Source organism: Podarcis filfolensis, assembly GCF_964270895.1.
Source record: "Podarcis filfolensis genome assembly, chromosome: 8".
Classification (NCBI taxonomy): domain Eukaryota; kingdom Metazoa; phylum Chordata; class Lepidosauria; order Squamata; family Lacertidae; genus Podarcis; species Podarcis filfolensis.
In genome coordinates, this window is record NC_139611.1 from 16,216,309 (window position 1) to 16,231,591 (window position 15,283).

At 44.6% G+C, this 15,283-nt stretch overlaps 1 protein-coding gene across 17 annotated transcripts in view; it reads right to left on the reverse strand.

Moving 5' to 3' along the window:
* Positions 1–15,283, reverse strand: part of KIF1B (kinesin family member 1B) — a 135,676-nt gene that overhangs the window by 31,036 nt on the left and 89,357 nt on the right. For 7 of the 17 annotated variants that reach the window (XR_014551610.1, XR_014551612.1, XM_083628387.1 and 4 more), the window contains 4 exons: positions 4,830–4,926; positions 3,660–3,808; positions 2,479–2,657; positions 1,632–1,769 (listed from right to left, as the gene is read on the reverse strand). Coding sequence is in view for 14 of the 17 variants with exons in the window: in XM_083628387.1 (XP_083484513.1) it covers positions 1,632–1,769; positions 2,479–2,657; positions 3,660–3,808; positions 4,830–4,926 (563 nt within the window). In the remaining 3 variants the exon portion in view is untranslated. Of the gene's footprint in view, positions 1–90; positions 364–1,631; positions 1,770–2,478; positions 2,658–3,659; positions 3,809–4,829; positions 4,927–9,744; positions 14,909–15,283 lie in introns of those variants that run through there. The other 10 variants (XM_083628394.1, XM_083628389.1, XM_083628393.1 and 7 more) reach the window with 3 other exon arrangements.

Here is a 15,283-nt window from a genome sequence, read left to right on the forward strand (position 1 = left end):
ACCCATGGCTTGGCTTGAATAGCTCTGGCACCAGCAGTCCAGGGCAAGAGCTAGCCCCCCTTGGCCATTCTTACAGTTAACCTCACCAACCTTCCCACTAAAATGAACCAGGGGGAGCGGTCGTAAAACGGGTCATGCCCATCATTGAAGAGGTCCGATCCCTCCTCAGTCCCTGCGTCAGAGCCCGTATCGTCCACAAAGGCCTCGTCGTCAAAGTCCTCCATCTCGTCCTGCTGCTCGTCGGCCAGCTCGGTGATGTCGGAGTCGGCCGTGGAGAAAGTGGGGGAGGGCGTGCGGTCAGCCAGGCGCTCGTTCACGCAGCCGTGGAAAATGGGGGAGCTAGATATATTGGTGGACGGAACACTTTTGATTAACGCAAGCAAGTGGGGTGGGGGAGAGAAAGACAAGGACAACTTCATTCAACAAAGGAGTTTGATGTGGAGTCCAGCTCACAGCCCACTAGAATAAACTGACAAGCAAAAGCTTTTGGCTGCCTGGAGGAATGGGGGCAGGACAGGTAAGAGGAATGTGGGGGAAAGGGGCAGTGGAGAAAACCAAGCAGCACAGGGTGGGAAGAAAGACTTCAGAGGAAAGCAAAGGAAACATACTACACAATATATCAGACGCTCGTATGCCAAAACACCCTATTATTTTGAGATCATTGGAATAAGCTTGTGGTAAGATGTCACTATTTCCAGTGCTGCAACTTTCTGTCTTAAAGCAGAATATTTTATACATCACACAGAATTCTGGACTGTGAAAGGGAGCTGGGGTCATTTTCAGATGCTCTCTCTGCATGTAGTGTGTGCCTTTATATATATTGTATGTTATGAGAGTCTTTTAATCTATTGTTCCTTGAACTATGGGGACTTTACTGAAGAAAGTCTAGGGTTTTGAAGAGCAAAAAAGAGGACACATTTACCGACTTCTACTTTTAACTATGGATCGCTATGACGACTCTCATTTTACATACCCATAAAAAAGAGGACGTGTCCTGGAAAACGAGGACATATGGCAACCCTTAAAAATCAGAATGAATGGTTTCTTTTTTCTTCAAGAGTTAGATATTTACAAGATATACAAAGGCAAGAGACATTTCCTTATGATAAACATTGAGATAGGAGTTGAGAGATGATCCCTGGAGAATGGTGTGAGGCAGTGGAGCCTGGCTTGCTGAGAGCGCTCCAGCCAAAAACTAGGATTCATTGAACTGCTACTTAGGAAAACAACCGTATTAATTCTTTTCTCAAGACAACGAACCCAAATTTATTACAGTTCTCCTCTGCACTGCATCTTGTGCAGGGAATGAAATATAACATGTGAAGTTATCACACACAGAGAGGATCAACTTGCAAACAGACCTGCAAAATCCTTAGCCCACTTTCAAGTTCTGGGCTGCGTCTGCAGGTCAACTCCATATATAAGACCAATAGAACAACTCTGCAAAAAGCATCACTGTCTCCTCTTCATCATCTAAACCTCTTCCAACATGACATTTTCTGTTATACAGGATGATAACGCAAGCCAAGTCTGGAGATCCGTAAGACAATGCTTTCAACATTCTACCTACAAACCTCCATTCACCATCCAAGCTGAAGTCAACCAGCCAATAGAAATTTGTAACCACCTACCTCCCAACAAGTTTGAACCAATGGAATCGATCATAGAAAGGGTCGCTCCCAGTCATGGTGCTCTCACTATCCTCCTGTGTGTTGGAGGCCATTTCTCCCGCTCGGTCGTACATCTCTCGCATCAGCTCCAGTCTCTGCCTGGAGAGCAGAGGGGGCAAGAAGATAAATGCAGAACCAGAAAGTCCATATTGCATTTAAAAGGTATGAAACTGCCTCATGTGGAATCATGCCATTGGTCCACACACTACAGTTAGTGCTTGGAGTGAACCAGTTCAGTTTAACCAAGTTTACTGAATTAGTTCCAAAAGTTCTGGCATCCACCTGAAAGTAGTTCCCAAAATTGCCAGATGAACTGAAAGTGAATTATGTTGGTTTTGGAAGCTGAACTTTGACCAATTTCTAGTTCATCTTCAAGCTCATTCTCTTGTGTGTCCTCTTTATTCTTTAGACTCCATGAGCCTTTAAGTTTAAAGATCATAATTGTTGGGGGAAATAAATTAAACAATGCACATTCCACGAATGTCAGCTGGAATATAGTTCCTTTTGGACATGTTAAACTAGCTCTTTTTTTAAAACTAACCTTCCAAGCCCTGATTACAGTACTGTCTATTCCAAATGGCAAAGGCACTCTAGGTTCTCAGAGGTGAGAACAAAATGGCTCTTCCCCCATTTTTTTTTTACTCCTGCTGTTCTTTTATAATCCTGTTATACTTTTAATTTAGGTCATCCTGAGTGTTGTATGCTACTGCCTGGTGGATCACCAGAATGGAAAAGGCAGAGCTGAAATATTTGTAAATTAAATAAAATGCTTCCCAGAAGGGTGACTTTGATGGCAGCCCTAACGTACTTGAGTTTTTCCAGGGACCAATAATGAGTTGCACCGTTCTTCAGATCCTGGACTTCCACAGCCACCACTGTCCGAGGGAAAGGGCGGTTGTCCTGGGTCTTCTCCGACTCAGGCGGCAGCAATTCAGGTGGCAATGGGGAGTAGAGCGTGTCGGTCAGAAGGACAAACTGGAACTGCACCTGGAATGGAGGTAATGCACAGGAAAAGAGGAAGCTGCCTTATGCTAAGACAGTGCTGCTTACACTGACTGGCAGCAGCTCTCCAGAACATAAAGAAAGAGTCCTTTCCCAGTTTCCACCTGGAGAAAGTGGGGATTGAACATGGGACTCCCTGCATGCAAAACAGACGACCTCCCAATGAGCTACACTCCTTCCCTTAAGGTATAGGTAGCTGCCTTATATTGAGCCAGACCCATTGGTCCATCTAGCTCAGTATTGTTGACACTGGCTGCAGCTTTCCAGGGTTTCAGACTGGGGTCTTTCCTAGACAAACCAGGAGATGCTGAGGATTTAACCTCAGAGCTTCTGTATGAAAATCAGGTGTTCAGACTGAACTTCAGATAAGACTGGATCTAGAAGTGCTTTCTTATATAGCCTATAGCAGGGATCTGGTTTCCTTAAGCAGAAAGACAGTTCCTACAGCTGAGACAAAGCAGGAACAGCTTCCCTTCATCTCCCCATGGAGAACAAAAATATGCTGAAGGGAGCAAGGGCCATTAGGGGTCTCTTCCTGTGCTCCCCGCCTTACCACCAACTTGAGGACAGGAAAAGGCAGGGAGCATTCAGGTTCACAGAAGGTCTGCTTCACAACTGACCCCTCCAAACTCTAGCCATGGTCACACTGACACCATACATTTAAAGCACATGGCTTTCCCCAAAGAGTCCTGGGAAACTCCCAACACCCTTAACAAACCACAGTTCCCAGGATTGTTTAGGGGAAAGCCATGTGCTTTAAATGTATGGCGTCAATGTGACCACAGGCTAAATCTGAACCATGCTGAAGCACCACAGCAGAACTGGGAATTGCAAGATCATTTGAGATTCTCAAATATATCCTCCGACAAACTTTCAAAGTTAACCAACTCCCCTCCAATTCAGAAACCACCCACATTTGTTCTGCGAGATGACTTGACACAGGTGTGCACAGCATGCAGTCATATTCAGTCGTGAATTCCCCCCTACCTTCTTTTTCAGCTCAACGCTGATTGCATTGCCTTCTTTCAAATAGACTGCATTCCCCCACAGCTGATCTCTTAAGGAAGTAAACTGATGGAACTTCCACTTCCGGAAAGCCCATTGGGCTAATTCGTACTCGTGCTGAGTCCAGGGTACTGCAGGATGGAGAGAAGGTCATTGGGTTCATTTGAACTGAAGACAGGGGCTGATTTCCCATGAGCCCCACCCCTCCCAGATAATCTGAGGTCTTGAGTGGGGACCCTTTCTCAGTTTGAGGGCCATATTCTCTCATAAGCAATAAGACATCATGTCAGGAAAAAGCATTTAATTCATGAGCCCCAGATAAAGAAATACAGAGGGCTACACTTGGCCCCTGAATCCGAGGTTCCCCACCCTGATCTAACTATGTCCAGAATCTATAGAGGTCCTAAAAAGAATCAGAGGGAGAGAAACTGTTAAGAATTTCACAGAGTGCAAACTATCCCCCTCAAAAGAGTATACCAGCTAAGAAACTGAGATATGGTTCTCTGAAGCCCTTATCTGCAATATGAAGGTAAAAACCATGGCCTAACCTTACAGTCATTGTGAGGGTTATGCAACATATTGTGCAGAACACTGGAACACCCTGACTGTTTTATGTATTTGTGGTCTACCCCAAAGGGTGCTGATCCTGAAGGGTAAGAGACATATTTCCAAAACCATCCAAGTGATAAATACAGAGAAGTTCCTGGAAGAGATTGTTCTGTGTTAAACTGAAACACTGGGTTGCATCAAGAGGGAAGGAAAGTCACTTTTTGTTTTGTTAAGGTAGCCTTCGTCAACCTGGCGCCCTTCAGATGTTTCAGACTACAACTCCCACCAGCCCCACCCTGCATGGCTGAGAGTAACAGATGAGGGGAATTGTAATCTTTGATAGTAATTTTGTTTATTTCAGGGGTGGTGAATGTGTGGCCCTCCAAATGTAGTTGGAGTCCTAACTCCCATAAGCTCAAGCCAGCATGACCAACAGTAATGGATTATGGGAACTGTAGTCTTTGATAGTCATTTTGTTGACTGTCAGGTTGGTGAAAGCAGATTTCAGAGCTGTGATCATTTCCACAGACACCTTGAACATTTGTGGAGCTGTCTCTCACTCTCTCTGCAACCCAAACTGTCTGAATTCCACCCAGAACTCACCCTCCTCCTCTTCTTCCTCCTCCTCCTCTGTGGTCTCGGCAGCCAATGACCTGGTCTCCACCTGCTTCTGTAAGGCCTGGAGCTTACTCTCATAATCCTGAAGGGGAAAGAGAAGAGAGCGTGTAGGAGAAGAAGAGACAGACAAAAGTAGAGAGGAAGTGGAAGAACACACACATAACTCCAGAGATAAGAAGGTGACAAAAGATGCAGGCAGAGAAGAGTTCTGGGATAAATGTCTCATCTATCCATTTGCTGGGGGGGAAACCAAACAATTTCCATGGGAGTTCAACAGCTGGGAAATTTGGTGGAGCAGGACAAAATAATATTTGAGTTTGATCTGTGTGATCTGCTGGAGAAGCCCACGCCTAAACAACAGAAAGTCAAGTTCTGCTCCGTAAGTGGGTCTAAGAATCACTGAGTTGAAAGGCCTTTCAAGGGGGGCAGCTGGGAGTGGTGAAAACAGGGCTGGACTGCAGGAAAAAAACCACATTATATTTATCTGGAGTCTGCCTCCCCTTTCTCCCTGATGCTTGGCTGAGCATTGGGCCACGTAAGATTAGGCAGTGGGTCAGAAGCAGCTCAGGGGGTACAGATTTCAATCTTCTGAACAAGAAACAGAAAAAAATGCACATTGATTGGCGACTATGCATACTGACTGCAGAATGTGCACATTAATTTGATATATGTATGTTCCCTAATGCCTGTTGGGCACTGTGCATCATGTCTGAAGAAAGTGCAAAATTCAGCCGAGATATGCACATTTTCCAAGGCTGTTGGAGATGATATACATTGACTGGGAAATGTGTACAACTTTCTCTTCATATGGAAGGATTCTGTGCACATTCTCCACAAGGCTTGGTGAATGTGCACAACAGCTGGTTGTTTCGCACATTAACTACAACTTACATTTCCCTTAGCATGCAGATTTCATAAAAGGATTAAAAATCCTCTCGTCTCTCCTTTCAGCTAAATATGCCCAGTTCCTTTCCTCATAGTAGATTGTGCTGTATCCAACTAAGTTATACTCAGAGCCGACTTACTGAAATTAATGTACCTAAGTGAATTGTGTCCATTGACTTTAATAGGCCTACTTAGGGGTAGGACTAGCACTGGAGACAACCCTTAGTCTCCAGATCCCTCAACAACTTGGTAATGTTCTGAAATTGGTCTGCTATTATTTTCTATGTTGTTTTTAGCTTTTTATTGCATTTTGTACATAACCTTCAGACATGTGTGTGGAAGGCGACTGATAAGGAAATACAAAAGAGATGGAAAGTGAATTTTGCCTTTGTACAGTAGGCTAGTTTCTAAACACACAGACACAGACACACACACACACATCTCCATCTTCCAACCAAACAAGCAAGAGGCATGATCAGAGTTCAAGGACACATTCCAGCCAGGCAAAAACACACAAGGAGGGTGCAAAGCAGGGCTGGTAAAGGATGTGGCTCACAACGGTTGTGGCCTGGGAAAAGCCCCTAGGGTCAGACAGAGAGGACAAACTATTAAAAAACTTTTTTTGTGGACAACTCACTTCAGGGAGATTATTTTTGCTACTTTAATATTGTGAGGAAAGCATTGAGAGAGGATGCAGGGAGAGATGGGGCTCTGGAGAACAGCATAAAATGAAGCTGGGTTTGCTTAGCTTGGATAAGAAGAAACAAAGTATCATTCAAAACATGTGAAGGGTAGGCTTAAGGAGGAAACAAATGTATGAATATTATCTACCTAACCCCATTCTGTCTTTTTGGCTTCTAAGTAATCAAATCAGGGTCTTTCCCCAAGCCTGGTGGCGCTGGGACCTTCCGTACAACAAAGCAGATACTCTAAAACGGGAATCGAATGTTCAACCCCATGGAGAAGAAATGATGGGTGCAACCAACAACAAGAAAAGGCTTAAGCTAAATGTTGGGAATGTATTATTTAGTAAAAATGTATTCCAAAATACATTTCCCTAAGGTGTGGTGAGCCATCTCTAAGGCTAGAACAGCAAGGTAGTTGAGATATCAGGCTTGATTTTTGGAGGCAACTTCAAAAATGGAAACAAAAGATGGGCTAGACAGAGGGCTCGAGTTTTCTTCTAGGTGTGCATTACTAGAGAGAATGCATTACTAGAGAGAATGCATAGTTATTCAGTATGGACAGCACCACGGTGGAGAACCTGTGGCCCTCCAGATATTATTGAACTCCCATCATCCCTATCCAGCCATATTGCCCAGTGGGCAGGGATGAGAGGATTCATAGACCAGCAACATCTGGTTTCCCATCCTTGGGACAGAAGGACTTGCTTCTGCTAGGATGGAAAGGTACCTGTGGCTCTACTGGTGTTGTCAAACTAGAATTCCCATCCTCCTTGCCTGTCAGGTAAGGAATGCCCAAAGTGAGGAATTACCGTATTTTTTCCATGTAGAAGACTAGGTTTTTTCCCTAAAAAATAATGTCCAGAATTTGGGGCGTCTTATACATGGGGGCTACCTTCCCCCATTTTCTTAAATTGGAGTCCCCCAAAGTAGGGGGCATCTTATACATGGGGTCATCTTATAGACAGGAAAACACGGTAACTCTTTATTTTCAAAAGTACAATTACAAGTTAGGAAAAGGCACGTCCATCTGTCCTATGCCTCTCAACTACTCCTAGGTGTGCTCCCAATGAGACAGTTGCAGCAAAATAAAAACCCTGCCTCTAACCTCCTACACCCAAGCTGTGTGCAAGCAGGCGAAGATGCCACCAGTGAGTAACCTGTTTCTGCGCCCGCCCCCCCGCCAATCAATCCTGGTGGGGGCAGGAGGAAGAGATGTGGAAGCCCTTTGCACCAGACTCTCTCTCTCTCCTCCTGCACTTGTTCTTCACTCTCCAATCTGGCAGTTTCTCCTGCCTCTGGCTCTTATCTCCTGACTGTTTCAGGCTCCCCCAGACCGATCCCATCTTCCAATTCAGTCTCCACCCCACCCACCCCTTTCTCCTGGTGCCCACTCACCAGTATCCAGCTACTATTCCTCAGTGTCCAACCAGTCTCTGACACCAACCATCAGTCTTACTGACTGAGACTGATGGGAATTGAAATTCAGCCACGTCTACTGGGTCACAGTTCTAACCTATTCTAACCAGTTAGAACCTATTTAGAACCCTCAAGCACACATCAAATTTTCACATACTTAATAAATCAGAAGTTAAAAAGAAAGCTATAAGCTCTGAATACCGTAATGTGCAGAAAGAGTGGGTGTAGTTTCTCCCTCTCTCTTTTACACACACACACACATACTTTGCATACAGAAACGGCTCTAAGCTATTAATAACAAAAAGGGCACAGAGGAGGGGAGGTTTGATTTCCCAGACTCCCAACAAAAAAGGCAGGCAACATTTCATCAATGGAAGGAAATAGCCTGGTAAGGTAAGCCCGTTTCCTGGCAACGCTCGATAGTTAATCTAACGGGTTTGCTTGGCTTCTCTGAGGCACACGAAGATGGAAAATAGTACATAGCCCACAAATGTTTGCATGGCAGGATGAGACGACAGAAAGCTTAGCTGAAAGTCTGGATGATTTATGTATTATGTATTTAAGGTAATTAGCCCAGCTTCTTTCAAAAAGGGTGAAGGGGACCCTGGTTTTGATATTTAAACTGGTTCTGTTCATTTGTGAGATTTGGTTACAGCCTGCATACAAAGGAACATAGGGAAGTATCAGATGTTAATCCTGCTCACAGAAGACACATTAAAATTAATGGAAATGATTAGATCCATTGATTTCAGTGGGTCTGCTCTGAGGAGGACTTGGATGGATTCAACCCACAGGGTTGCTCCATCTAGCTTTGTGTTGTCTGCACTGACTGGCAGCAGTTATCCAGCATTTCAGATGCACATCTCTTCCAGCCCTAGTTGGAGATGCTAGGAATTGAATGGGGGACCTTCTCTGGATGCAGAGATGCTCTAACCACTGAGCAAAAGCCCTTTCCCAAAACACACCATTGGGCTTACAAAAGCACCCCACACCTGTCAATTCTGGGGCAGATCTGACCCCTTCCCACATATTAGACAACACCTCCCAGTCTACCCCTTACAACTCAGAGAAGACCAATATATTATGCAGAGGGTGCAAGGGTATTTTGACAAGGGTGGGTGTAATATTTTTTAAAGTTCTCCCACCTTACACATACAAACAACTACAACCCCACCCTGAAATGCTACATGTAATCTGCCAGCACAGTTGGCCAACTGCTATGCTAAATCTCTCCCACTCCCCCATCTTTGTTTACCAGGCAGATGAAGCTTTTAGAATTTGTAAAAATAGGAAAAGTAACAACAATTCAGAAATCTATTGCCTGGGACTGATTTCTAGGTTCTTTGTAATGTGTTGATCAGTTCCTGATCACAATCCACCAAGGTCAATAGAAACAATGACTCCAACACAATGAGTATGCAGTAATTAGACATAACCCACTAATGACTAACTTAGTGCCATAGTTTCAATGGATCTAGTCAGAAAAGGACTTTAGTTGGATACACACCACTTCACTGGAGCAAGAATACTGGAGCAGGATGGACCCCTTTAAACGAAGAGGCAGTTTTAATCAAGATGGAGCTTAACAATTGACACAGAACTGCTGATAAGGCTCATTCGAAGGATAACTGATGCTGAAGCAACATCTAAGCTCTGCTCCCCTTTACTATGCAGCCTGAGCCCTGCATGGGACAGTTTAGGTTTGTTTCAGTTCAAAGCAGGACAAGGTAACTGTGCATTGATCTGCTGCCCATCAATGTCATGGGGCACCCCTCCACATTGAAGGGGTCAAGCGGATGGGAAGGAAGTTCCATCTACCTTTCTCCATGTTGTTTCATTTCAAAGGAAACCTCCTGCCCCCTAACAGGGCTTCTAAAAAGATAGCAAAGATCCCAACCAAGACAACACAAGACTTACAAGAGTATTTCATCATTTATTGAAAGCACTTGTTAAAATGCACAAGCAGTTCTGCTTTTCACAAAATGCAGAGTTTTGCTTTTTTAAAAAAATTAAAACCCCTTTTTTTTGGGGGGGAAGCAATAATAAATGGACAGGTTTTCAAAATCCTATCACTTCACCGGAAGAGTCATTTCCTCCTTTACAGTAATGATAACCGAAGTTCACACCTCTTGTAGCTCTCAAAACTATTTCAAAAGGCAAACACATTTTTACGATATATATAAAGGCAAGAGTGAATGGACTGATCTGCTTGAACCTACGTTCAAACATGCAAAAGACCCTCTCCCTCTAACTTTGGACAGATTTCTTGATTAAGCCCAGTCAGAAAGAAGTTGCCGAATAGCAGATAAAAACAGTAAAGAGGAGGCCTCACCACCCACCCACCTTCAACGCTCTCCCCAACTTGTAACTTTAAGGCAGCCTTCACCACCAGTGTAGGTTGAAAGCATATGAAGGGCACCAGGTTGGCAAACGCTGCTTTAAGGTAATATAAAAACATATTTTGGAGGCCCCGGGAACTCTTACTTCAGCTCTGTCTAAATCACACAGCTCCTAACTTGTTAATAACACTAGTGTAATAACAGAAGCTCTCTCAATGCAGACTGGAATACCTTTTTGTCCTTGGAGCATGAAATGTCTGCTTTAGGCCAAGTCTCATGTAACTCAGTGGGATTTGCTTCTGAGTAGTTATACAGACAAGTTAACTGTTAGGGATGGCAGCAGTGTGTGGAACTCTCCCCACCCCAGGACGGCTTTTCTGTAGGTGTTAACACCCCCCCCCCAAAGCATCTTCTGGAGTTGACATTTCAACTCCAGAACTTTCAGCAACAAACACCTGTTGGTAATCCATTACCCATCAGCTGATTTCTGCAGCTAATCTCCCCATCTGCTTTCCCCCTCCACATAGAAAAGCAGCTTGGGGAAGGATGACCAAGTAGGAAAACAGTTGTTGGGGCAAGAGTTAAGAAGCCTGGTACCCCTCCACTCCCGACCCCAGCCTCCGAAGGCTGCTTTTCATTTAAAGATAACATTGGGAGACAGTTATATGCATCAATGTGTGAAGTCTAACTTAGTCCCAAGACCCACAAATTCTCATCCTATTTCTCTTTAAGGGGTCTGCACAGCATTTATCACAGAAATGAAGGGGGGGCTAGAATTATTTTCTTTTAAAAATATGATTTTAATGTCCTCTTACAAACCTTTATGGATTGCCTGCATCCTGTGTCATAACTGAACTCTGCTAGTCAGTCACGGCATTGTGCTCATTTCCTAGCTAGAATTAAATAGGCAGCTTTTCAATTGAAATGCTGTTCCAGATAAGAGAGTTCCAATTTAAAAAAAAAACTGGTGGCATGGTTTATGAAACGCAAATTGCTCCTCGGACAAGAGAACTCACAGGATAAACAGCTATGGAAATGAGGCAGATAAAAGGCTCAGGTCCCCAGATATGTTTAAAAACCTGGAGCAGCGAGAAAAGGGGTAAATTAAAAGGACACATAATTTAATTGAGGAATTTCAATAAGCACAAGGCTTTGAAGTTTTAGTTTTTTTCAACTCCCCTGCTCCGTTGACACCTTTTATACTGGAAACTTAACTGTAATCTCTGGCTCAGCAAAGGAAAATGACAGGGGGCTTTGTCTAGAGAAACATATTCTCTCTTTGAAACCAATACAATTAATTAAATTTAATTCATTGGCTAATTAATTCATAAATTTTGTGGCTCTGCAAGCAGTTCCAACCTTCCCTGGGTTCTGCCCTATAGTGAGCAAACATACTTGGCAATTGAATCCATGGACAACAGGCAATTCCTATTATTGTGTTCACTGGGGAAAAGCTCCTGTCCATATTCCCCCATGCGATTGACGTGAGCACATGCCAGGCAAAGGACTGAGACTGTGTGCCTGGACAAGGAGAACTGCATCGTGTAATCCAGGAGGTCACCACTTTTTCTAACCAGGGAACCACCCTGAATCCTAGTGGTGGCTGGTGTCCATTGGGATTAGTAGGGTGTTAAGGCAGGGAGCTGAACAATCAGTGGAGCCCATGACAGGCACAACTGCAGCCAATGAAAGGCAGAGCCAACTCGTTCTAGTTTTCTTCCCATCCTCATCCCTGCCAAAGGGGAGGGAGCTGTATGTTAGTAAAAAGGCAGGCAGGTGGGGGCTGGCTGGAGGCTGGCTGAGGGCAGACTAAGGTTGGTGGGGCAGTGCCATGTGGAGTCAGTCTGCACTGTTTAACCCAAACATGCATTTGGGGACCTGTATCTTAATTATTTTACCACGCAACTGCATGGTGATAGTTCCGGTTTTCATGACCCACCGCAAGATCAGGTAATGGGTCCTGACCAATGGTGTAATCAGACCTAGAGCGGTCATTGCAGGAGGTAAAAGGCAGAAATTTCCATTTTGCCCCACTTGAGAGTCCTGCTTGTGCATCAAATGTAAACTGGCTGAACTGCCATAATAAACTCCTGAAACAAATGTGGAAAGACCTAGTCATTTTTGGGAGCTAAGCAGCCAACACAAAATTACTCACCCCCACAAAATGATTGCCAAGGCTTCTTGGGAGTTAGAAGGATTTCAAGTTCACTGTGGAGTTGTGCCCCCACAGAGTAAGTGAAAAAACCCAATCAAAATCTCTCTGCAAGTCCAGGGATGGGGATCCTGAGCCCTCCAAATGTTGATGGGCCACAATGCTCATCATCACTGACCACTGGCCAGCTTGGGACTGGGGCTGATGGGAGTTGAAATCCAATAACGTCCAAGAAGGCCCTATCCTTGTCCTTGTCTTTTAAGTTATAACGTATTAAAGACCCATGTGAATTGGAAGAGGAAGATGCTGCAGCTGTACACCCATCACATCGCTTAAAGGCAGCATGCAGAATTGGGCAAGCAACTTAATTTAGGCAGCTTTTGGCTGCCCCTGTAATGTTATACTGATTCTACCTAAGCTAAGGAAGAATGTGATTTTTAAAAAAGCACTTTGCAAGAAGATGAGAGTTTGAAGGACTCTACAAGAAGGACTGCACATGTCAGTGTTTTATTTCCTGGAGGCACAGAGAAGGAAGGGCCAAAGATTAACTGTGTTCTCTTACCAGCCCCAAACCGGAAGTTTTATGGGTGAATTTTAACAAGATGAACTGAGAAGATGGAAAACCAAAACAAGGAATCTGAATACAACTTGAGATTCAAGGGTCAGACTCCTAAATTGTTGCCTTGAAGCTTTTACAGATGACATTCAAACACTACATAGTAGATTTGCTTTTGTTGATTGTCCAAAGGAGAGAGTAGCCCTATAGGTATTCCAGAAAGGCTTCAATTTTTTAACATATATATAAAAAAGGTATCCCCATAAAATAAAATGAAGGCAACTTCCCAAAGCCCCTAAGGTATGGGTCATCAATCATCAACATTCCACAATTCTAACATGTTTCACAGGCAATAATCGATAGGTAGAAAATGTTTGTGCTTTGCATATAAAACCACTCATTTGCTAAAAATGATCATTTGAAACTCAGGGTAGGTATAGCTACAGCAACCACCAACACCACCTCCCAGGATCAGCACCGCTCTCCCTCCTCAACTCTCCAGTGACTCAGACAGTTGTTTCTCGGCTAGCTTTGAGGTTAGGTGCAGAGAATTGTCGCCTCATCCGTGGAGGGGTCACAAACTGGTTATAGTGGTTAGGCTGATCAGTCTGTCTTGCACGACCGCTGGCTAAGTTGCTCTCTGGATTCACCCCTCCACTGCCATAATTGCAATAGGACTGGCGGTGCTGATGCATGTGGCGCTTCTGCTGGAAAGTCTGCAGGTCTTGATTGTGGAGTCCACCATAAGAGGGCGATGATTCTGATGAGTCAGATGTCTGGCGACGCAGCCCTTTCTGCTGCCCATTGAGGGAATTGCTTCTCCAGCGCAGCTGAGTGGATGTTTCTGGCTGCAGATGGCTTGGCTGCGGTTCAGCGTTCAACGGCTGCCTCTTGATCTGGATATTATCCTGACCCCTCTGAGGGCCATACGCACACCAAAGCTGCTGGGGGTCCTTGGGAAGGGGGACTTTAGCGCACGGGTCTTTGTTTTCCCCAATTTCCTCTTTCTTCTTCTCATCCTCCTTTGGAACCCTCACTTCAATCACTTCATCCTCCGTAATAATTATATGCGTACCCGGGCTCCATGAGTTTCTGTGCTTAGGGTTGCTCTTGAACGGGAAGCGGGGTTTGCGGTTCTCGGGTGGGATGAAGCGGTGAGGCATGTTCTGCCGGCGAAGCTGTTTGGCTATTTCCTGCTGCTGTAGGTTCTTAAAACGGATTTGCTCTTGCCTCATCCAGCGCAGCCGCCCACGCCTGAAGGCTGGGTCCTCCTCCATTAACTGGGAGACACGGCCATCATTCACGTGGGCATCTGTCTCATCAGTTCTCACGCTTCCCTCAGCATTCACCTTCTTGGGGACATTGGGTTGCTCTTTCATTTTTGTGGCCGCCACGGCTGCCTGGCCCTTTGGTTCTTGGGAGCTGATCAGGGGCAAAACCTTCTCCATTTTGAGCATTTTGTTTCGAAGGACTTTTATCTCCTCATCTTTCAAGTTGTTTTGCTTCTTCACCTCTTGCAAGATGTCTTCAAGTTTATCGATATGCACCTTTAGGTCGTCCACATCAGCAATGCCCTTCCCATTGAGCAGCACGTCTTCAATCTTCTCATCGCCAACCCCCACAGTGTCCCAAACGTCTCGGGCAACAGCTCGCCATGAGTCACGTTCATTGGGGTCTTTCTTCCCATACATAGTACAAAGCTCTTTCATCTTCACAATGGCCAAGGCCTCAATCTCTTGGCGCGTATGCCGGAAGTCGTTGAGTGCCACCTCATAGCAGATTTCCTTCACAGCCTGGATCTTCAGGTCTGAGACGGTAACCCATCGGGAGTCTTTGCTAAGGCGTCGACGTTGAGGTATCTGATACATTTTAATAGGCTCTCGTTTCTTCCCACTGCTGGGGAGTCCACATTTTTTAACTATGGTTTGCAACTTGCTGGGGGGCAGCTTCTCTCTCAGGGAAGTGATCAGCCTCCAGCTCTCCTCGCAAGACCGCTTGTCCGAATCATCCCCACTATCAGAGTCTGCATCCTTTGGAAAACAAAAATTGAGAAGTGGCCCCAAAATAACCAAAATTAAAATGGGGGAAGGAATGAAAATGCTCAACAATAAAAAGTAACTAAAAACTAAACAAATCATTTTGCAGGGAAGGGGGGGGAGCAAACAGAATAAATGTTGTGGAAAGTCTAACTTAAGATTTCAGGCTTATGATGCTGGACTCTTTATCCTAAAGGTGCTCCGGTAGTTTCATTAAATCCAGCCACATCTAGATTTCATGGAAAATTCGACTCTAATCAGCATGGAATATTCAAAGACTTTCAAATCCAGATGAAACTGTTGAAAAAACTAAAACCAAGTACCTGGTAGGAAGGTGGAAGGAACACTTTACTCATGCTAGAAAGACGT